Source organism: Acomys minous, assembly GCF_964271855.1.
Source record: "Acomys minous genome assembly, chromosome: 2".
Classification (NCBI taxonomy): Eukaryota; Metazoa; Chordata; class Mammalia; order Rodentia; family Muridae; genus Acomys; species Acomys minous.
This window is the reverse complement of record NC_140484.1, coordinates 121,218,328-121,243,157: the sequence shown is the minus strand read 5'-3', so window position 1 is coordinate 121,243,157 and position 24,830 is coordinate 121,218,328. Positions and strand designations below refer to the sequence as shown.

At 38.1% G+C, this 24,830-nt stretch overlaps 2 protein-coding genes across 5 annotated transcripts in view; one reads left to right on the top strand and one right to left on the bottom strand.

The window, feature by feature from the left end:
• GRM5 (glutamate metabotropic receptor 5) overlaps nt 1-24,830 on the bottom strand; it is an 879,135-nt gene that overhangs the window by 34,794 nt on the left and 819,511 nt on the right. For 2 of the 4 annotated variants that reach the window (XM_084773380.1, XM_084773379.1), the window contains exon 9: nt 16,592-16,687. The exons of the other annotated variants lie outside the window; for them this stretch is intronic. In XM_084773380.1, the coding sequence (XP_084629506.1) occupies nt 16,592-16,687 (96 nt within the window). The remainder of the gene's footprint in view (nt 1-16,591; nt 16,688-24,830) is intronic. 4 annotated transcript variants of the gene reach the window in all.
• LOC311592679 (multifunctional methyltransferase subunit TRM112-like protein) lies at nt 13,435-14,040 on the top strand. The gene has a single exon (XM_084773386.1). The coding sequence runs from the start codon at nt 13,450-13,452 to the stop codon at nt 13,852-13,854; it is 405 nt and encodes a 134-aa protein (XP_084629512.1). The 5' UTR covers nt 13,435-13,449; the 3' UTR covers nt 13,855-14,040.

Genomic DNA, 24,830 nt, shown 5'->3' with positions numbered 1-24,830 from the left:
CCCCATGAGGGTAGCTTTGAAGATGAGAAGATGTCTGTTACTTTTGGTTTAGCCAGATTATTCTGTCCAATGTAACCAAGACATTTTTTCTTTTTTTTTATTAATTAATTTATTCTTGTTACATCTCAATGGTTATCCCATCCCTTGTATCCTCCCATTCTTCCCTCCCTCGCATTTTCCCCTTATTCCCCTCCCCTATGACTGTTCTAAAGGATGAAAATTTCTATCTCTAGAAGTGGTTATTACTAAACTTAATTTGAGAACTGAACTTAACTGTTTATTGAGTCATTCATGAATTTTATCCCAAATACCCAAAGTGCCCTCAGAGTATTCCAATATTCTGGGTGGGACCTAAGTGTCAATGCATTTTATGAGAATTTTGTTCAGGTCCTTTCCCACTAAAGTGCTCTGATGGAAAGTTGTCTTTGTTTTTGTTTTTTTGTTTTTTTGTTTTTTGGTTTTTTTTTTGGTTCCACTTGCTCGCTTGGCCTCCTTGTTGGAGGGTGTGGCTTGATTTTGTCCAGCAGAGGCCTGACCTCATCCACTTTGAGATTTCCTGCTTGCACATGCCAGACGACCTGAGCTAAGATGCTTCCTTGATAACAGACCATCCTTCCCACAGTTTCCTTAGCAATATTCTTCTTGGCTCTTTCTCCTTCTGCTTAATGCTACAGCATCATCCCATTGTAATTTGCCATTTTTCTTTACACTGCCCCTTCATATGAACTCATATTTTACGCAATCATCTCAATATATCAGAACCAAGTATTCTCCAGAATTCAGAACGTGAAGTTTCCCCCACGCCATCACTCCTCTGCTAAGAACGGATGAGGGATGAGTAATTTCCCAGTTTGCAGATAGCTGTACATCTGCAGTGGCAGAAGGGTTACTGCCGGATGCTCGGCTTTCCTTCTAATAGTTTCAGCACTTATTTTTCCACTTTTCATTAACCTGACTTGGAGTTTATAGTGCATGGCTCTTTCCTTCCCAAGTGCTCACTAACTTCTGCAGCAGAGCACAGCACAAGTGCCCAGATTATTTATGAGATCGGATTGAGAGGATGGCTGCCAACTAGTCTGACTTTCTTTTACCGGCAACCTAAAATGGAGGCATCTGGAGATGGGTAATTAGACTTCCAGGTCACTGCACCCACTTTAATACAAAGCATGGAAAAGAAACCAGAAGTGTAACTGGACCAGCTTTTCCAAGTTTTACCCCAGGGATGCTTTAGTTTCTAGTAGGAAGGTTTTGCAAACATCTGCTTTTAAAACTCCTCCCCGCCCCTTTGTCTCTGTGTGTGTCTCTCTCTCTCTTTCCCCTTCTCTCTGCTCTTCCTTAATTTACTGTGATAGAACATAACTTCTATGCTATGGTAGTATATTGGAAAACCTTTGGGTAAATATGTACGAACGCCATCCTAAGTAGAGGGAGCGAATGGGAGTGAGAGACAGACAGACAGAACAGGATAATGTGATTAGGTATAGAAGCTAACAGGGAAACGGAGGGAGTCCATGTATGAGGCACTTCTTTTCCCTTTGGAACATGAACAAAGTACCTTTTCCTTGCAAAAAGGAACTTGGTAAGAAAGAAACTATACTCACAGCAGTCTGTCTCTCTCTTTTTTTTTTTAATTATTCTCAACCTTAACTATTCTGTTCTATGAGGAAGTAAAATAAGCAATTAAGGCTGAATAAAACTCTTCAGCTAACATGTTTATTGTCAGGTAAATGCAATGGAAAAGGGATCTTAAAACATGGGTTTTAATTCTGCCATCCGAGATACTTGGAATAGAGAGAATATTTTCTCTGTCTCAATTCAGAAGAAGTCTGTTCAACTGATCAAGGTAGTCTTGAGGATTAAATGGGACAATGCCCTAGAAAAGATGTGCTAAAGAGTAGGTCTTTCTTGTTCCACATGAGCGTAACATGTTAGAAAAAGAAATCTCTGTACACACTGCTATTTTCTCTGGGTTTAAGGAAAAAAAGAATCCCATGGTAAGTCAACAGTTTGTAATGCCATAAAATCTTCCCCATTGTTTCTGCTTTGACTGGAGCTCCACATTCCTGTGGCCGAACTCATCCTAAACTTATCATCCTACACTGGTTTTTCTGGGTGATCATATTCAGGCCACTTTCTTCCTGGATGCTCTCACAGCCCTCCCTACTGCTGCTGCCTTGCTCTTCCCCTTTTGCTACCCTCCTCTACTTTATTCTTATCCTCCCTCCCTCCCTCCCTCCCTCTCTCTCTCTCTCTCTCTCTCTCTCTCTCTCTCTCCCCCCCAACCCATACTCATTTGGATTCTTGTAAGAATTGTAAAGACTATGAGAGTTTCTTAAATTATTTTAGTAGGCAATAATTACCTGGGTCAATGCACTTTGTTTAAGATTTTTTATACTGTTTTTGTGCCTTTGAACTACATTTTAAAAATCTAGTATTAGCAAAATTCATTTTTTAAAGTTGTAGACCTATTTGTTATATAGTACATATGAAGAAAAACATTCTTAAAACTAAATATAAAAGTATATCTTGATATGTACAATAAAAATCAAAATCAATTCTTTTGTAACTCATACATGAATAGGCATGCACACACACACACACACACACACACACACACACACACACACACACACACACACACAAGATTTAGTGAGTCTTCTTAGTGATGGAAACTTACTAAGGCAGTGTGGAGTGGAGAAGATTAAGAGCCAGATTGAGGTTTTGAGATCTGATCCTGACAGATGTTGGCAGGCTGACCACTTAAGATCTTTGTACTCTCTCATTATTAGCAAGGAATAGGAGAATAACTATCCACTCACATTACTTCTAGAAGAAATCTGAGTGATCTCATCGAAGAAGGTATTCGACCAAGTACAGCATTTTTGCAAATTCAGAAGGTCATTTATTATCATTACATCTTCTGTTTATGTGAAGTAACATATATTGATGACTTCAATTAAGAACATTTATTTCAGTTGCAGGATTATATGTTTGTTCTAGTGGACTGAGGTAAGAAAAAAACAAGGGATTTTGTTGTTGTTGTTGTTGTTACTAGTCTACAGCTTTTTAACTTCCCACAGTGCTTGTATGGAGTTTTAGAAGAGAAGTGGAGGAGGAAGGGGCAGGGCTGACTCTCCAGCTGGGGAAAGGGACAAAATATCACTTCTTGTCCTTCCAAAGAGTATTAACCCTTTCCAAAGTATATAATATTGTATAATCTAATATCTCCCTTTTATGGCAACTTCTCTTTGTTGCCAAAATTCTTTTGTAATGGTATTTGAAAATTGTTATTGGATGGCTAGATCCTTTTGTTTACATTTCAGGGCTGCCAAAAATAGTACCTTGTATCTGTGGTCTCAGCAGTTTTTCTTCATCCCTTCTATGTAGGACACTTAAATAATTTACTTATTTCAACAGGCTCTGAATGTCAGGTCAGTGACCTCCCTAGTCTGTCTATTCATCTGCCCAAATCTGAGGAAATTAAAGCTCTTTGCCCCAGCATGCCATCATTAGGCAGTACACATTAGAGTCTGACCATCACAAAGCTCTGTGGAATACAGAATGTTTGCGTTAATATTAAATGCACTTGAAGAATCTGTGTAGTTCTGTCCCTCCCTAGAGTTAATTTAGGTTGATGGTGTGATAAGAAGGAAGCATATAATAATTAAAAAATTTCATTTTGTTTGAATTAAAAAAAAAACAAAGAAGACCATATCTTCTATTTTTGTTGAATGGTTTATTAGTAGTTTCCTACCTTGCAGAATTTCCGGCCATAAAATATTAAACATACCTCCTAAAAGTTATTTTTAAATGGTATTCATTAGTGAACCTTTCTTGTTTGTGTAGTTTGGTTTTGAATGTAGCAAGAAGGGAGTTGTACTTGCAATTATGTGCTATCTAAAAGAAAAATATGTATAAAAACAATGAAAAACTTGAAACATCCTTAGGTAATGATACCTATGTAGAATTATATCAGAAAATAGTAGGCTAATGAAAAAATTCATAAATTAAGACTATTATGAGCAGACATTTTACAACAGTGGTTATGCTGTTTGAGAAACCTTTTGTCAATACTTTCTATGAGCTTTATTGAAATACAAGGTATTCGAGTTTTCTAAAAAATAGTAATTTAATAGTATGTTCAGACTTTTCTAAAGAAGGTAAAAGAACTTGCTTTTGAGCATTGTTTAAACATTGACATCTTAGCCGGGTGTGGTGGCACACGCCTGTAATCCCAGAGGCAAGAGAATCTGTGTGAGTTCAAGGCCAGCCTGGTCTACAAAGTGAGTCCAGGACAGGCAAGGAAACACAGAGAACCATGTCCTGAAAAAAAAAAACCCCAAAAGTTAACATCTTGATATTAAAAGTTACACTGAGAAACATACTATAGTATTGTGAGATTGGAGACATGATCTATATCATGTTTCTTCAGTGATGGCCTAAATGTGTGCTAAAAAGATATTTCTTTGATAGAAACTATTTAAACAACTCTGGTGATGTAAGTATTAAAGACGACATAGAAAAAAATACTTAACTACAAGGAAATGAAGTCAACGACTAAATTACCAAACACAAATGCAAACTAACAATGACGCCATCCTCTATGTGTGTGGTCCTATATAAAGGGTGTCTAGGAATGATCTGATTGTCCCGGTGCTGTGATCAATGGATCAGCACTGCCATAGACATTTTAACATATGATCCAACCAAAGTTTAATATGACTAGTTGGCTTACACTGCACAGGGCTAACAATGGCCACGTGAGACAAATGTCACATCATGACTTACAGTTCTTATTTTAACGCCTGTGATCATTATACACTAAACCACACACACACACACACACACACACACACACACACACACACACACAAACACACACACACACACACACACACACACACACACACACACACACACACTTTCCTTATTTCATGGAAGGGGAAACGACAGGTAGTGTTTGGAGATAGTGTGTGCTTTAAGTAGATGAGGTGGTCATTGTTTTTATATTCTGTTTTACCCCAATGCATCAGTACTTCTTAGTCATACAGTTACTAGACAGGCGAGAAAAGCTCCCTGATCACCTTACTGGTCATTAATTCCAGTAGCATCAGTTTATAAGGCAGCAACACTTGCCAGATACAATGACCAGATGCCCTGACGAATATATTCAAAGCCAATATCCATATATGTTAACATTATGTGACAGTCTTTTTCAGTCTTTTTTTTTTTCATGCTTTCACCACGTGTTTCTGGGTAGTTCTAGTTCTTTCTGACTTAATTTTAGAATTTCCATAAATGGTGCATGTTCTAATTGTATGAGTAATCTACAGTCAGACTATTTAAAACAGTTTGGTGTTTGAACAAATATAGGCACAGTGGTTTGAGCGAGACTGGCACCCATATAAAACCACCTACTGTTCTGTTAAAGAAACACAACAAAAGTGACTCCTAATGACATAACACTATACACACAGATAACTGCCCTGCTCAGCCATTACCAGAGAGTCCTGTTTTACAGTTGATGGGAACTAACACAGAGACTCACAATTATACAACATGTAGCCTTGGCGGTCCTGGACTCACTTTGTAGACCAGGCTGGCCTAGAACTCACAGTGATCCACCTGCCTCTGTGAGCACCACCACGCCTGGCGTAAGGCACTCATTTCTAAATGGGAAAAATTTCATTTTAACCAAACTTCTCCAAGCAGAGATCAAGGGGTATATGCAGACGAGGAGACAGAAAGATTGTAAGAGTCAGAGGGTATGGATGACTCTTAGAAAATAGTGCGCTCCAGACACAACAGGACCAATGCACATGTGAATTCACGATGGTTGCAGCTCTCACAGGGTCTATATGGGTTCAAATCAGACAGAGCCTTAGTGCCTAGAGTAGAAAGTATACAAAGGCTCCTGCGCCCTAACCAAGAAGCTGTCTCTAATTTATAAAGCACCCCTGCTGACACCTTGAAAAGAAAAAAACGTTTTCTTCAATGGAATCTTACTGGGTATGTGAACCACAATTCATGGGAGACCTCATGCCCAGGAGTAGATGGGCCAACATGAAATGAAGTCAATGGTGTTTTTGTATACATTTTTGTCTCATGTTGCTTTTTTGGGGCATTAAAAAAAATATAGTATTTATCTTTTGCTTGTATATTTTAGCTTTTAATGTTGTTGTGTGTTTGCGTGTGTGTGTGTGTGTGTGTGTGTGTGTGTGTGTGTGTGTGTGTGTATTTGTTTCTTGGTTTATTTATTTATTTTTGTCAAAGGGAAAGTGAAAGAAAGGTGATGGAGTTGAGTGGGTGAGGAGAATCTGGAAAGATATGGGAGAGGAAGCAGGACCAGAATATATTGTCTTAATTTTTTTCAATAAAAATATGTTGGAATAAAATAATTGAAATATATAAAAATGGGAATGGTCCTCAGAGGGTCAAATATTTGCATTCTTGTTCCTTAGTTGAGATGAATGAGAGGGCATGGTGTTGCTGGAGGAGGTGTGTGATAGGGGTGGTCTTAGTTTTCAAAAGCCTATGCCATTTCCACTTAGCTTTCTCTGCATCATACAGGTGGATCAGACAAAAGTGATCTTTAACCCTTTGGAATTCTGCATCCCAAGTTAAATAATTTTTTTCCTAAAGTGCTTTAGTTCTGGTGTTTTAGCATAACAATACATAGATTAAGACAATAGGCAAAATGGATAGATGGCATATTTAGAAGTAGCTTATATTCATCAATGTTTTGGGTATTGTAGATGAGAATTATTGATAGGTAAGACTTTTTTAAACAGTGGCAGAAAAATGAATGTAAAAGAGAATATAGATAAGGAAGAAGGTTGCCAATATTTAGCTACACTATTTTGACACAGATGACTTGTTTTACATTTCCTATAACTTTGAAATGAAGAAGATGGGAGATGGAAGGAATAGTAGAACATGAGAATAAGGGTTCAATTTCCTGGGCTTTGACCTGGGACAGGTAAGAAAGAATTTGAAACTCCACAGAAAGGGAAACCATTGCCACAATTAGCAGTCAGAGAAAACTACCTTCCCACAATGGAAGACATTTGTCTGGGCTTCGGTGGTTGTTTTAACACAGTGAAATACCAAGAGAGTAAAAAACATTGCTCTCTATCAAGGAAGCATTATTCAAAGTTGAGAACACCACAAAGCATGTTTAAGAGACAGCCAGTGATCTTGTTTGACTTTGCGGGAGTAGAGCAGCAGTCAAAGCTTCAAAAGCTAGAGTTTGGACTCTTTTGTCTGCTCTAAGATTCTGTGTGTGTTTCGCCAACTTGAGCACTACATCCCCTCCTCATTTCTTCCACTATTTGAATAACTTTCCAGTGATTTGCTTTGGGCGTTTCATTTTCTGAAATAGACACCATAGTCTAAAATAGACCAAAGAAGTTATACTAACTGATAGGTACAAATGTAGTCTACATGCCTGATTAATAACGAGGTGGAAAAAGAAACACTCATGATCCATTTCTGCTCTGTTCTTTTACTGTGAAAGCCTAGTTATTTAATGCTATGAATTTGATCTTCTTTTCCTGTATTGTTTGACTTTAGGCACCATTATCTTCTTGAACTTCCTTCACTGCTTCATCCTTTGGCAGTGTTTCAAATTTAGCACCATCTATAACTTAACTGACATTTGCTAAGTTGATTAATTGGTCCCTTAGAGACTGAAGAACAGAGAAGTGACTTAAGCAAAACAGGGTTATTCAAGAAGTAGTTTTGCTAGTATAGGAATTCAGTGTCATGATGCTAAGGTTTAAGTGAGTTGAGGGGATTGGAAGAAACCACTTTTGCTTTTGCCCATCGCGTTTTCTTCAGAAAAAAAGTTGCTACTGAAAAAAGAATGTTTCAAGGACTGTTTTTCAAGTAAAGTGTGGGTTAATAGAGTCGAAAGACTGGGACCTTCATGTAACATAGATAAACAAAATCCGTGATTGTTCATATTGCGTTTTTGACAGAGAAATGTCTTCCACCAAAGCTTTCTGTCAATTCTTGTGATGCAGGCTTTTTCTTGTCTCTTTACTACCAGTGGCTACATATTTGCATGATAATTGCCCCACAGATTATTTCTTCTCAGGCCTTTAATGTCTAACAAAATTCTCATGGAAGAACTACTTTGTCTTATCTTCTGTGGTGTAACAGCAACAGGAGGCCTATTTAAACATTCCTGAAGTACATGGTGCTACCAGTACCTGGGTTGGTGAAGTACCATGCTTCCAGTACCACCAATGCTGCACCCAAGTTCCCAGAAAGAGGCAGTACTTTACAAAGTAGAATGTGTCACTGAGTATGTGCAGAAGTTTGTCATCTCATTGAATCATTGAAGTTTTCTATTCTAAACTAAGTGGTTTTTTTTTGATCCATGACTCAGTTACCTGCATTGAAATTTAAAGACTGCACTATAGATCATCATGACATATATGCTCCGAGATTTGTGACAAGTGTTCCAACTAAGATTTTAAGGGAATTTAGTTGTGTCTAATTTTTTTCCAAAATAGGAAATTTTTTTTCAGCAATCACTATAAAGCTCACATTGCAATTTAGTAAAGAAAAGCCAAACAGGATACAGTTGTCTGTATTTGTGGGTTGGTTAGGAAGCCAGAAACTTTGTAGGGAACTCAGCTTGATTATAAAGCTTGCATAAAACATTGGATTGGGGATAGGCATAGAGCTCTGAGAGAGTGATGCTCCAATTCAGTAGAACTTCACTGCTCATGAGATATTTTTACTTGTGTTGTCATAGTTAACCTTCATGACAGCTGTGTGTCATAGGAGTTTTCTAAATGGGCCTCCTATTTGCAAGTCAACTCCCACACTAAATCTCAAGCATCCCAAGGCAAGAGCTTCAGTGCTCAGAACGATACCAGGTGTCAAATTACAGGTTGGGAGAATTAGTGAAATGAGGCAAATTACACAACCCTGAGTGTTTAGCATACCTAGGTGTTATTACTGAAGATATCAAAACTCATGTGTATGGATCATAACTAAATTGCTGAAGTCAAAGTGACTGATAGAACAGCATGCCAAAGCTACAAGAAATGTGAAGCCCAATGATGCTGTTCTGTGTGGAAAGTTCATTTCATTTATTTCAGAATTTACTGAATATATAAGGCATTTTGTTTTGTGTGCAAATGATGAGCCAATATTCTAAAAGAAAAAAGACATGGACTTAGATGAAATAATTAATTTACATTCTTAGAGTACTCAGCTTTGCTGACTGACTAATTTCTGCCTACTTTTCAACAGTTCTCACTTAATAGAAACACAGCACAGTACAGTGGACACAGTTGCAATATTTCATCCTTTTATGTAGGGAAAAAAAGGCAGAAAGTGCTTAACATAACCATCTTCATTTTTACTTGGCTTCTTTCATCAGAAAGTATTTTGATTTATTTTCTCCCTTTTTGTAGGAACTCGTGAACTCCAGAAGTTCCTATGTATCAAAATATAGGCATGCATCTATCTATCTATCTATCTATCTATCTATCTATCTATCTATCTATCTATCTATGCATAGTGGTTTATAAAAACCATCTAATATATGTGTAATTGGGTAGGGAAGGGAAGAAGGGAGAGAGAGAGACAGAGAGAGACAGAGATAGAAACAGAGAGATATGCATTTGCAATGTATATATTGAGTGTAAGACAGAAGCCCCACCAAATACTTTGGCTCTTTCTTTTCCCAAGCAAGATCGTACTGGGCAAGACCGCTAATCAGACATGAAAACATGAATGCCATTGAGTCTAAGCAATCCTGATGCCATTTTGCATGACTCCTCTCAAATAAGTAAAAATAAAACTAATTCCTGCAGCATTTCTCAAGACTTTATGTCATATTTTAGTGAAAATCTGAGAATGGTACACATGTGTAGTGTGGTGCCTTGCTTCCTCCAACCTTATGCTATATGTCTTACATTTAGCTTAGTGATTCTTATAAGAGTTAAAAATTTATAGGTATTGTTGTAAGTTTACCTGTAACTTTGTCATGACCCTTCCCCTAAAAGACTCCTAACTACATAAAGAAAGCTCTTATTTTGTTTTTATTAGTAAGTTGGTTGAATCCATAGATGTGGAGAGGTGATGGGTTTAATGATTGTAAAAGTAAAGTAAACAATCCAATCCCCCAAAACTTTAATTTTAGTGAGAGAACATAGAGACTATAAAATATAAATATAAAGTACTTTAATTTTTTATTTGTGCGTAAATAAGATAGTATATATATTTGCAAAGCTTAAAGGAGGAATTGCCACCAGAGTTGGCCTCTGAAACCCAACTTAGGAACTGTAAAGAAGAATGGGAGTAAGTTTGGAAGGAGAAACACAGTGGGGAGGAAAGGGAATCCAGGTGGAAAACATCACACTGAAACCTGCTATTGTACAAGGGCATGTATGTTTCTTGAAATGTAAGTCATTTGGTCTATCTGACACAGAATTTAAATGCTGAAACAGGGAGAGTAAAGGTCAGGTAGTGACTTTATATCAGCTTTTGAAGGCTTTTGCATTCTGAGTGCTTGAGTTTGGATTTTATCTGGATGGCCATAGTGTAATTGTTCGAGTTTGACTCAGATTGAGCTGTGCTCCAACTTGGGATTTGCCATTTACCTTTCTCAAAGAAGAAATGAAAGGTGATACGTACAAAACACTCCAAACAATCTGTGGTGAGTCTGAGCACCAGCTATGTGTTGGGAAGTTTTGTAGGTAACTATGGGAGAATACACATTTCAAAGCAGGGGAACTGCACCATTGAATCATTTTTGATGTTATTACCTTTGGTTTTATTAATTTACTCAGAATTAAGTTCTGAAAGACAACAGTGGTTGCAGTGCAGAAAGGGATAAGGCATAAGCGAACTTCTTACGTTGGTGGACTTGAGTAATATATTATTTTTCCCAGTGAGTAATTTGTTGAATGACCCCTATGACTTAGGTAAAATAATGTACCCAAATAATTTCATTCATGTCAGCATGAGAGTCAGGGAAAAGCTGTATTATCCTCATTCAATAAAAATGGTGACCAAAGAGTTAAAACTCTAGATATTAGTAGACATCTCCTGGTCATACATTAGTGAGAACATGAGCCAGGTTGTAATGTCACTTTAATTTTAGGATTTTCAGTAAATTCCTCACCATGTCAGTCATGTAACATTAACCTCAGACTCATTTTTCTCACTGATATAAAAAAAATACTTATGTGTTCTTTGGAGAACTTAGGTTAAAGCACGGGAGTGGAGAGTAGTGTACTCTGTGGTGCACAGTAGTTCCAGACACTACAGCATATTTGTACAGTTCGTATCTATAGAAATGAGGAAGTTAGTTTGAGACTGGATATGGGCAGATTGACAGTGAAGGCTCATAGAAGTCCTGATGTCTTGAAGAGCCAGCTGGCCTCTTGCACTGAGAGCGCACACTCTTTCTTCTATGGAACTTGAATGGAACACCTTAGCCCCTCTATTAATTTGACGATGACTATCATGGTGCTACCAGATTCTCTAAGAAAACACTAAGCATTGATAACTACTGAAATGAGATACTATATATGCTAGCTGAATCCAGTTATTCAACTGATTGGAAGTTAACTCTTCATAAAACTAAGGCTGTGAAATATCAACAATAACAACTTCCTTCTTGTTTTCATAAAATAACCCCACACTGCCTTTCTTTCTCCTACCACTGGTGAAGGACTACACATTTATTTCATTGGACTAAAGAAGCCCCTTCTCACAGACAGAATAAATATTAACATATCAGAACACAGACTCCAGCCACTGTTCCCTATGGAGAATGGAGATATTCATATCCATTACTGAGCTTTGTTGATTGCTGAGGGGTAGGGGCATCTGTATGTGAACTCCCATGGCAGCTACAACAGGGTTGAGAGAATGCCCATACGTCTTCAGTCAGAAGGACTCTGATACACATTTAGACTGTACACTGAAAAGATGAACAGTTCCACAATATTCAGACATGCTCACACACAAACTGTGAGTTTACATAGAGCACAGAAACATTGTATTTCATGACACAAGTGTGTCAGTAGGGGCATGTGATGGTGTAATTCCTTCGCTCCTGTTTGGGTGCAGAAAGGAGAGTAGAAATAAGTAAGTGTGAGGGTCAATTTTGATTGTCAACTTGATGGGATGTAGAATTGGCATGGAAGCAATCTCTGGTCATGCCTATGAGTGATTATCAAGACTCGGTTGACGTTAGTGGGAAAGGCTCACCTTAAAGGTGGGAGGTCCGATTTCATGAGCTCAGGTTTCAACCTGAGTCAAAATCAGAAAGCACTCATCAGCTCTGCTTCCATGACCACGGATGCAGTGTGACCGGTGGCCTACAATTCCTGCCACCCTGACTTCCTCATAGTGATGGAAGTTATCACTATAACCTCAACGCATGACCTCAATAAACTTTTCATTATATAAGTTCCTTTAGGTCAGCTTAGGTCAGCTATTTTGTCACAGGGCAATGATAAAAGTAACTAATACAGAGACCGTCTGCCTATGGCCCTGAAAATATAGCAAAGTAAGAAGATGTGACAGGGTGAGCTTTCTTGTCACTACAGTATTGTTGAACTCCTCAGCAGTCACCAAAGCCCCAGGGGAATAATTCCAGATATGAATATTCCCATCTATTCTACAATTTCCCTAAGGAGACCAAGCATGTGAGATTCTGAATGGCCCTACTGGGTTTTTGTGGTCAGTTGAGATTCTTTTAGTTCTTCCTTGGGACTGTGTGTTCAATAAACAGCACAAAGCAGGGAAAGGTTGCTGTGTGACATGGAAGACTTTAGGAAGAAAAGAAGCCTTGTTAGCTCCCAAGGGCAGGGCCTGCAGGTGTGCCAAATGCATCAGTTTATCTTCTTGGTAAATCTTTAATTCCCAAGTGAGCAAATTGGAACTAATTATTCTAGCCTTTCACTTAGAAATTGTTTTCATAAAATTTATTCCTATCTTGATCAATTGTCTTGATGTTCATTTAAAACTTACTGCTACTGGCCATTGACTCTGCCAAGACAGGGCAAGCAAGTCCTCAATAGTTCCTGCCTTGCAAATATGTCTGTCAGATATACTGGGCCAGAAGGATGAAGATGATGCTCTAAAGTTATGGAGAGTGCTGGGTGACTGTTCAGGCAGTAAACTGTCTCAGTCACTTTTTTTTTTTTTTCATTTTGAAAGCTGCTAACCTGTACTCTGGCTTCACTCAGGTATTTAAGTTTTATCCCGTCTCAAGCCTCTGATGGGTTTGAAGACCATGTAGTTTAGTCTTTCAATTAAGCTTAGTAGGTTAAGGCTTAAGATGTTTTTAGATCAAGATAGAAGTTTTAAGTTAATAGAGATCAGATATGATATATATTAATATCCATTCAGAAATTTAGACCCAACAGGATGGGAAAGATGTTTACTTCAAGTTTACCAAATACAAATATCCAAATGGCTCGCGAGCTCCAGTGTGGCAACATGAAGCTGCTCACCCACAATCTCCTGAGCTCGCATGTGCGGGGAGTGGGTACGCGTGACTTCCCCCTGCGCCTGCAAGCCACCGAGGTCCGCATCAACCCCGTGGAGTTCAACCCTGACTTCGTGGCGCGGATGATCCCCAAAGTGGAGTGGGCGGCGCTTGTGCAGGCTGCCGACACCTTAAACCTGGCCGAGGTACCCAAAGAGCCGACTGAAGGTTATGAGCACGACGAGACGTTTTTGAGGAAAATGCACCACGTGTTGCTTGAGGTTGATGTACTGGAGGGGACCCTGCAATGCCCAGAATCTGGTCGTCTTTTCCCCATCAGCCGCGGGATCCCTAATATGCTGCTGAACGATGAGGAGACTGAGACGTGACCTTGCTAGCCACCACTTTGGTGGTGTTGTGACCATGTGTATCTGTTGTACAGTCTGTTAACTAGGTATGTCATGTGTGACCCGGATGATCCCCCTCACCCCCCAGTGACTCACTGACCACCGTGTACTTGAGCTCCATAGTATATATTTTTTTCTCATTAAAGGTTCAAAACCAAAAAAAAAAAATATCCAAATGACTATGAATGTAATATTTATATAATTCCTGATTGTCTCATGGTTCTTCCTGCTATATGTAGTTTATTTTACTCATGTGTAATAATATAAATGTATATGTTAAAAAACACAAAAACTTACTACTATCATTTATATGTGTATTTATGAGATCAAGTGGAAGAGTGGAAAAAAAGATACACTCATCCTGTGACTTTTGGTTTTACTTTTTGTGTAATTTTAGATCTTTTCCTCTCCTGAAGTACATAAAAACACATCATTTTCTTACTTTTTTTGCCTTTAAAAAAAATCATCCCCTTTCTGTTTCTCTCAATTTTTATTTGGTGCAAAGAATATAAGAAGAAAAGTAACAGAAAAGAAGGTCTGTGCCCAGGTGACTGTGCTTCTTTCTGGGTCTTAGTGTATTACTTTCAAGTAGCTTGCACTAGTCCCCGGTCCTTCTAGGACATATCAGTGTCATGATCCTTGCTGTTACCTTGATCATATCCAAACAAGTAAACACACAAAATTCCAACGGTATTTTGCTGTTGTAGAAAAATGTGCACTATTCCTGGAGTACATATTGAAATGGAAACCTCTATACATGTGAATCTGACCCAGAGACATTTGGTCTATTGGATTTGCTGCTGTGCCTCCGTTCCACGATCTATGCCCTACACCTTTTGTCCTCCCATTTCGATTCTTACTTAAGACAACTTTTAGAAAATGCAGCCTCTGAACTGACTAGATCTGAGAGTTGTAAAAAAAAAAAAGTGATTAAAAACTCCAGAGAACACTGAATGGAATAACTCGAAAACGAGTGCTTGTCTTAAGTAGTTCCACAGAACCTCCTAGATACATAGCTTACTTCAAAACGTCAGTTCGTGAACTGGCTAACATGATATGACCTTGGAAAACTGTTACATGACAAGAGCTGTGGTTGTGCATCCATGATTTTCTCCAATGTGTTTGATAGGCAGCAACACTTGCTGGATGATGGAACTCCAGTTCTAGGTTTCATGTCGGAAGTCACCTTCCAGGTCTTATTTGATGTAATCACTGCTGTCTTGTCTAATCTACTCCAGAGCTGTTGTTTGAATTCCAAGGACAGAATTTATATCATTTTGTACTATCTACGTAAAAGAAAATCAGGAGCCACAAATATAGTCTGTCACGTCACTTCCATAAAACTACCTGCGAGTCCCAGAGATAGCTATAAAATGGATGAAGGGTGGAAGAATGTGTCTAGGCATAAGTGCCTGTATGAATACACACTCATTGCATTATTTTGATAGCCAGGAACCTGATTTGTTTAGCTTTTGGCTATGGCTTCTCTGATGTCAACCACACAGTTCCTGGAACCATTTTTACAGACCGTCATGAATAGACCCCAGCAGGTTCAGTGTATTGGTCCTTGAAAGACATGAGCCGTTATTCTGAAAATGGGAAAGATCCCACCACTGAGGAAGCAAACAGGTTTTGGAGGTAAAGTTCCAACAGGAGTCAACGGTATTCACTTCTGATTACACAACTGGGCCTAAAGCTCTCAGCACATGCAAACACAAATGTACACATTATTTTATCAACTTCCTCACTTCTCAAATATACAGCAATCTGTAACACTCTTCCTTAGCCACTTTATACCAGGGAGTTGAAATGAGAAATTACCCAAAAAATAAAACAGGAGAGTTTGCTCATGGTGAGGTGATTTCCAAGCAAACAGTTTTCCCAGAATTCTGAAACTGTTTAATACAACCCTGATTGCCTACGTCCCTAGAGCCCCTTTCTTAAAACGCAGTTGCATGCAAAAAAAAAAAAAAAAAAAAAAAAGCACGTTCATTTCATGCAACACAGCTCAGATGTTGCTTATAGCTCCAAGAACCCCATTCCACAGAGTACAACTCCCTTGGAAGATCCTAGTACAAAGACACATGCACAGCACAGCGATAGGAATTATTTACCACCAACACAATGAAGTCAAGGAGCTGCAAAGCTATAGTAGCCAGTGGAGGATTAGCTTTCCTGATTTTAGTTCAGCAAATGTCTCTTGCGTTATAGTCCCCTAGTTTGGCATTGTCTTTGCTCTTGGCTGTGACATATCACATTCAGAGTGACTCGGATTAATTTCCTGGCTCAGTGTTCCCTCCATTGCAGTCCTTCCCCTCAAACCCAGTCCTCCTCAACTTTTGCATTTTGTTTCATGAAACAATCGGATGCCCCTAAAAATCTGAGCTTCCTCCAATATCTTCTACTTTGCAAACTCCAGAACTGTTTGGCCAATCAATTAAAAATCCAACGAAGGACTGACTGTTAGCTAAGGCTTCAGACATGCAAAGCGCACAACCCTAAGAAACAGCAGCGTCTGGGACAGGAGGCTCCCGTTAGTTGACACGGGGATGGCACAGGTTTTTCAGATCAGGTGCACACGACAGACCAGCGGTGGCCCACATTGGACTTACTGGATGGGGTGTGTGATTGAATAAGGACTCAGACCAGGGAGCCGCCTCTTCCTCTAGCTTGCGTACGTTTAGCTCACACCACCTCAGGCCACGAACAGTTTGCTTACCTGCTCATTGTTGCTCTCCCACCATTCCCCATACTCCCTTTGGGGGTGAAACATTCTATTTCCGACTTGTGCTGGGCCAGCCTCCTGTCTTTGTACCTGGTGAGCATGAACAAGGACAGGAGCAAACAGAAAGATGTGATTGTGTGCTTAACCTCCAGGTTGAGGAAGAACCATGACTGCAAACAGGGTCACCCCACACCGAAACGAGATTTCTGCTTCTCACCGTAGTGGGGGCCACCCTGTGACAGCCACCTGATGATGCCAGGAGTAGATGGAAAAGCTAGGAAAGGCTTTGTTACTTTGGGATTAAATCATACGCAATATACTTTTTACTTAACAGAGCCATCGGTAAATTCATCAATCTGTTAGCCAATGATAAGAAGAATTCGATTCCGAGCATCTAGAAGAGATGATAATTAACCAATAAGGATTTGCTTAGTCTTACCATGGATCAGAGTCTGTACTAGAGCTTTACCTACGTTTAGTCCTGTCAGCAGTCCTGTGACAGAGGCTCTGTTATGATTATTTCCAAGTTACTGGAGAAGAAATGTAAAATTGCAAAGATTAAGTAAATTGACAAAAGACAATCAGTATGTGCTATATCTTGGCTTTGAACGCAAAGTCAGAGTTTAGAACCCAATTCTATGTCACTGTTCCATCTTACTGAGGAACATCACATTTGAATATTTATTTTACATATTGGCAATATAAAATGCCTGTTGTGTATGTATGTGTGTGTATATATATATAAAAGGTTTCTATAAACACTAAAAATTTGAAAGTCTTTTTTTTATGGGTCAGTTTTTGGTGGGTGGCTCACAATTTGGACTGTGTGTCAAATACATTTTGTAACAGAACAAATAGCCCACCTTCCCAGGAGGGGGGCTACTAGCTGTTTTGTCTAAAATGAGTAATGAATCTATAATGTGTACAAGATGAGCCCTTCTGAGCCCTTTTGAGATGGAGTGCTTGCGTGCAAATAGCTTCTTACTCATTGTTCTAAATCAGTGGGGTAAGAGGAGAAACAGTCAGTTCTGCTTCCAAAGAAGGACAGCCAGAGTAACTGAACTGACTTTGCCAATGTTGCATGATCCAAGCCAATAGAAAATCACTTCCAGTATATCTTGTAAGACTTGAGAGAATGTACGGGGACTGAGATGATTCCTGGTACTCACCAGGCAGAGAAAATTAGTTACTATGAGAAGACTTTTAAACCCTGGTTAAATAGTGTGTGTGTGTGTGTGTGTGTGTGTGTGTGTGTGTGTGTGTGTTATAGGGGTATGCATACCTGCATTCTAGTTTGAACCTGAGACTTCATACATGCTAACCACATGCTTTGCTATTGAGATACATCCTTATTCACATGGTAACAACTTTATGTAAAACTTATAAAGCTTTACTATGGAAAGGACACTAATGTAGAAGGAGAATGTTTAAAGAATAAATAACTGGGACTGTCCTTATCCTGAAAACATCTCTTATCATTATAAATATATCCCATTTGTGAAGCAAATTTATGTTTTCTTCAACTACCTTCTGTTTTTTTTTTCTTCTGAAGATAAGTATGGCACAACTATGGAAGATGATATGGAGGAGTCTTCCTTAGTCAACAAAATACAAAGCAGTAAGCCATTGAGTGATGGAAATTTGATGCACTTATAGGAGAAGTTACTCAATGTCACAGAAAAATTATAAAGAGGCTAAGGAGTTGGTCAGTTGTTAAGATGCTTCCAATCTCACCAAGTCCTTAGTTAGCTCCCTAGCATCCATGTTAAAAAGCCTCATGTACTGGCTTCTGAGTGTAATCTCAATGCTGGGGAGGTAGAGTGTGGTGACACATACAATACTTCCAATACTGGGAAGGCAGAAAGAGTAGGTTGCTTTGGACTTACTGGCTATCCAGACTAGCCGAACCTGTGACTCCTAGGTCTTTGAAAACCCATATCTCAAAAAACAAGGTGGACAGACCTAAGGAATTATACTTTAGGTTGACTTCTGGCCTCCAACACACACACACACACACACACACACACACACACACACACACACACACACACACAAAATCTCCCAAAGGATTTTCTCAGTAGGTAAAGCAGGATTTTAAAGATTACTTAAGCATAAACCTAGGAGCCCAGAGATCAGAGTACATAAAGAAAAAGAATACTGTTTGTAACAAATAGTTACTGAAGAAACATCTCCTGAATGCATGAAGAAAAAAATGAATGAAAAAAAAAAAGGAAAGTTAATTTCAGGACCGATCAAATCTTTAAGAGGACTTTGTTGTTATTTGTCGTCTTTATTTGTTTTGTGGTGCTTGAGACCTACCTATGCTAGGAGAATGCCCTATTACCAAGCTGTATCCCAGCCCAGCTGAAACAGTTTTGTAGACCTGGGTCAAGAGACAAATGATGAGGAAAAGATGAAGACGTTTAAAAAAAGAAATATATCACGTAGAGTTTTGAGATAAAGTAATTATAGAAAAAAGAAGGCAGAGTATACTTTCCTCTTACCCTTTCCAAATCTTTGCTCAAATGTCAGTGCATTTGGTACATCCCCAGTATTCAAATTAACAAGCTTCATTCCATATTTCCTGCTTTTCTCAGGAGTATTTATACAATACAAATAATACTTTGTTTGCTTCTTTGATCTACGGTCTACTCTTCTTAGTAAAATCTCTAACAAAAAGTAAACTCTATGAAGGTATGGATTTATAGTAGTTTTAGTTACTGCTACTTTCCCTGTGCTTACAACATTGATGGTCTCATTATTTATAGGTGATAGTTTCAGTTGAGTGCCTGGACACTTGCATGAATAACACAAGAACCAAATTGTGGAGACCAATTTAGGTATAAAAAGGGAGGTTTATCACATTCGTGGTAAGTGCTTTTGGACTTATCAATGACATCAGAGAAATTAGCTATGAGAGTAAAATGGATGAGGCTGGAATTGTGTGAAGGTAAAAGTGAAAGAATGAAATAAATGGGTTTCACAGTGCTACTGTCTGTATGTATATGACTGCTCAAAAACACATGGCACCTTAGTCTATAGGGTGACAGTGCTGTGCTGGGTCTGTCATGAGTGGGAGACTACAGCAGAGACTACAGAAGGTTCCACCTCTTATTCCACCAGCCGGGCACACACAGAAAACAAATTCTCACAATTCAAAATTATGATTATATAAAATTCTTTGCATTCTTTTATCTGGCTAGCTAAATTATTACTCAATGAATAAAATTTCTTAGATTTGATAGTACTTTCAAAGAACTACAGCCCTAGATGTTCAAAGAATAATGTCAGAAGTTGGAAAACACCATTTTTTAAAACTGAATGTTACAGTCCTAAAATGCATCATTTTTTTATTTAACAAAAAATTTTTAAAAGGTACATCCACAGTATCTCTCAACCATGAATTTGGGAGATGAAATAGTGTGGGGGCCTTAGCAGAGTTGTAGAGGGGCAATGAGGGGAGGATAGCATCAAAATACATTGTATATAGTATTATATTTTGAAAGAATATATAAAGAAACATTGTTGACCTCCACCAGACATTGGATGTGGAAAACATTCACTTTCTGTGAGAAATAAATCTATTCAAAAGCCACTCAGTTGTTCCAATAATGTCTGTATAAACTAAGATCAGTTGGTAGTTAACGGATTATACAGAGAAACAGGAAAAAATGGGCACATAGTAAAATCACAAAGCCAAAAGTTCACATAGTATATGCTTCTTCCCTTCAGAGCCATCCTAACTTTGGATCCAGGCAATCACAAGATGACATAAACTGTGATGTCCTATACATCTGATTAACAGTTACATCTTATACAAAAGTTTCCCTGCATCATATGATTCCTTCAAAAAGCTCCTTCCCACCCTTTAAACCAAGAGCTTGTGGCAAAAACATTTAATTTCAGCTTTGTACCTAGGGCCTCACAGCTGGTGAGTCTTAGAAGTGGGTCTAGAGTGTTTTACAGCCACATAACAGGGTCTTTACTAACATCCTACTCTTCCCTTATTTTATGCTGAGAAAAAAAAATTTAAGTAGACTTATAATGCATTTGAGACACTAGAAAGGTTATACGTGAAGGCAACAGTGTGGGCTTAATAGAGCCAGACTTTGAGCACAATATAAACTGACTTTTTTTCTAAAGGTCAAATTTGACTGCATAATGGCCAAATAGAATAAAGCCACTCCCCACGCTTCCTCTTAACATATGAACAAAATGCCATTCCATCCCCTGGGGTTCACCTAGACAGAAAACCACAGAAATCTAAAATCTTCAAAAGAAGCATTGCTGAGGAAGAACTGATAAAAAGCCAGTGTGTGACACAGGCCTGCATCAGAAGATAGCCAGCCATGAGGGATGCAAGTCTCCAAAAGCTCCAAAGCGCTTCCAAGAGTACTCAAGGAAAGCCCAAGCCAAGCCAAGCTTCCAAGACAAAAATTGATGAGACAAAAATTCTAGATGAAGATATACAGAAAAGCATGCGTTTCAGTTTAGGAGTGATGCCAGATTTAAACAGCCGTCAAAGTGTGACACTGCAGAGTAACTCTCTAGTCCTTAAAGTTGTGAAAAAAAAATACATTAGAATGCCTTACCAAATATCTTACAAACTGTGTAGAGTCCGTACCCACTCATGTAGAGAGGAATATGGAGACAGTTAAAGGAGGAAGTCAAATATATATATAATGTAATCATAATTCACTACATGAATGTATGAAATTCTCAAGAATAAAAAATTGAAAAAAAAAATTGAATGATAAGATGAAAAAAGAAAAATATAAATAATATCAGACACACACAAAATAAATCAAATCAAATTCACCCCCCCCAAAAATCCTTTGCCCAGATGTTAAATAGTGACTTGATTCATTCAATGATTTCAGCTTAAAAACAAAAAAATAAGCATGATTAATCGTCTCATAAAAGAATATCAGTGGTGAACATAAACTTTGAAAGCATTCAAGAAGCTGTCAAGGAACATATTATTCTGTGTTCTGTAAAAAAACAAAAACAAAAACAAATGAAGGTAGAAGTTGACACGTGTGGAAGCAGTGCAACTAAGCAATCAAAATGTAAAGAATTGCTTTTACTGATCCAATAATTCCTGTCAAGGGAATTTGTTCTTAGGAGTAATTCAATAGACGTGCATAAGCCCCTTTCACAAGTATTCTCTCAGTGTTATAAAAAGTGTTTAAAAAACCTAAACAAGGACAAACAAACCACTGGAGAGTAGTTTAATAAATTACAGTACAAAGTATTATAAAAATGTGTTAAATTTTATATTGAGTGAAGCCTTTCATTTAGCTTCCAGAGAATTCCCAAAGGACATTGTATAATCCCACTTTCAAAAAGAACCATTTTCAGATAAAAACGATCTTGAGTCAGTATCTTTTCATGGTGTGCTTTTCCAGAGGAGTCCTGAAGACATGCATTGAGACACAGTCTTAAGATATCTTACCAGTATACATCACAGTCGTACAGAAAACCTTTTCAGCCTGTAAGTGTAAATGTTACTTAGAGAGTGACAGGCAAACCTCAAGGAATATTCCTGAGAAGTGTCCATTAAATGATATTGGCATTTTTCGATTCATTCTAGGTCTAAGGGATTTTCAGGGAAATTTTTTATTCTAATAGAGTTGAGTTGTTTTCTGATGGAAATTTTACCTTATATTTTATGTATAATTAAGTAGAGAAGGCTGAAAGTGAGGAGGATCTGAGGTTATAACAAGAAGATAAGCTATTATTTATTAAAACCTTGAATACAACACACTCTTCTTAGGACATAAACAAATCTCTGGATATAATCATTGTCACAACACTATTGACTAGTTACTATTCTTGTTCCTATTTTATAAATAAGAAGGTCCTAGGATACCGAGAAATTTAGTGTGTTTAATGTCATCAGCATATTGACAATCATATATATTTCTTCCTTCTAAAATGCTATCTACAAATATTACCTGTACCATAGTTTTGTCTTTAAGTAGCCCAAGGGACACAGGCAACTCTATTAGTTTTAAAAATATTTTTATCATTTCTTTTATATCTTCTTGTTTTGTGCTTGTACCTCAGCTCTGTCCTCAATTTTATTTTCTCTCTCAGGTTTCAAAAAGCTTTTAAAAAAATTTTCAACCAAAACAAGGTGAGGTAGGAGTGGGAGGAGACTGGGGTGTTTGGGATCCATCTATGTGTCTGAGGTGTGAGGAGCAAGGGAAGGGAGCCATGCTTACTGTTTCTATAGATGCCTAAGCCTGAAAGAAAGCCATGGAGAAGAAGCATGTCTGGCCCACCATTGGTCCAGTGAGATATTAACCAAGACTCAGACGAATCGGCTGGGTGCTATGGTACTCAGAGGAGGGGACCGAAGTCATAGGTCTGTATTAGGCATCTGTACTCCAATTCTTTTGATACTCTTTCACATCATTTTAAGAAAGTCATTTTAATTAAGGGAACAAAGTTTTCCTGGATTTAGGATATTTTATGGTTTATGGTGATGACACCCATTTATAACAAACAGATTTTCTCAGTTTGCCCTCATCAAGTGAAACCCTATCATCCATAAAGGAAACATTTACAATATTAGGTAGAAAGGAGACAGTTTTAATATTATAATGGAGACATTCAAGGAAATAATCACTAATGATTCTTGATCCTTTGCAGTGCCTGCTACTGAACTAGGAACTAAGTGTGTGGTTATCTAAAAATACAGTAGTGTATCATGGGTGAAAGTGACTAACACACAGAGGTGTACATATATTCTTTGACACCTTTGGAGGATTATTCCCAAGACATTTTTTTAGACAATAAACCCCCCAGTTACTCATATCCCTTATAAATGTGGTCTTTCCAGAAGCTAAATAAATAAATAAATAAATAAATAAATAAATAAATAAATAAAGTCTAAACCAAACCAACCAAAAATCTATACTTATGCCTCCTTGAAATTGTCTTATGGGCATGACTAGTGGGCATTTTATTGATTGCTAGTTAACTTAGGAGTGTCCTGCCCACTGTGAGCTGTGCTGTCCCTGGCCTTGTGAGGCTGAGCCCAGCAAGAAAGGTAGTTGAACATGGGCCTGAGAGCAAGCTAATGAGCAGTATTCCTTCGTGGTTTCTATTTCAAGCTCCTGGTCTGCTGCAGTTCCTGTTCTGTCAGAGTTCTTGCCTTGACTTCTCTCAATGACATACTGTAATCTTTAAGAGGAAATAAGCCTTCCTTTCCCAGCTTGCCTGCCTGTGAGATGTGTGTCACAGCAACGGAAAGCAAACTAGAATAGGCACTTAGCTGTATGATTTTGAAGGGCACATGTAAATTTATTTCTTCTTTGAGGAAAGGATATGGAGTAAAGAAGAGAATAAAGATACTTCTCTCATAAGATTGGCAATTTACAGTCATTTGAGCATTTAATCTTGCAAACACCCCCACAGGCTGAGTTCTATATGGTCAAGATTCTACAAATACAGCAGAGAATAGTGTAATAAGTTACTCAGTGTTGGACTAGAGAGGACAAAGCCAGAGCACTCACTGGGCTGATAAACTCTCAGGCTTGTGTTCTATAACATTATAGTAAAGAAAAGAACTCTAATACTTAAGAGATAACTAATAGAGAAAGAAAAATCAATAAAAAAAATCAAAGAGGGAGACCAACAAATTCAAAAGAGAAGGGAAAAGAAAATGAAGTCAGGCAGTATTCTAGGAGCTTTCTGTATATTGTCTCAAAAAAATCTGCAACCCTGTGATATATTAGCAATCACCCTCTATTTGCATGAGAACTACAGAATCACAGAGCTAAAAATGTTGGTATAAGGATTCACAGTAGGTGCTGCTGACACATATTGTGTGCCTTCTATAATAGATGCCAGTTTTGTAGTTGAGTGAAAATAATAGACTTTCTAGCCTCTGTATTCAAGGATATTTGAATTTAATTGAATGCCAAAAAAGGCCCAAATAGATTAGACAACCCTGAATTTGTGAAGGTAACAACACCTACCTATTTGGAAAGACCACACCCCTCAAATTAAAATGGAAAAGCGATAATGAAAGTATATCTTACTTTGCCCTGAGAGGCATGGTGTGCATGACTACTTGTAATAATTATGTTAAATGTGTAAGTGGCATGAAGAAGTAAACTCAGTGAAAAGATCACAAGGTTCTTTTTCTGATGCAATCATTCTTCCTCATGTGGATGAGGCATAGTACACCCAAAGGTCTCAGATCTCTTTCACTTCTAGAAGA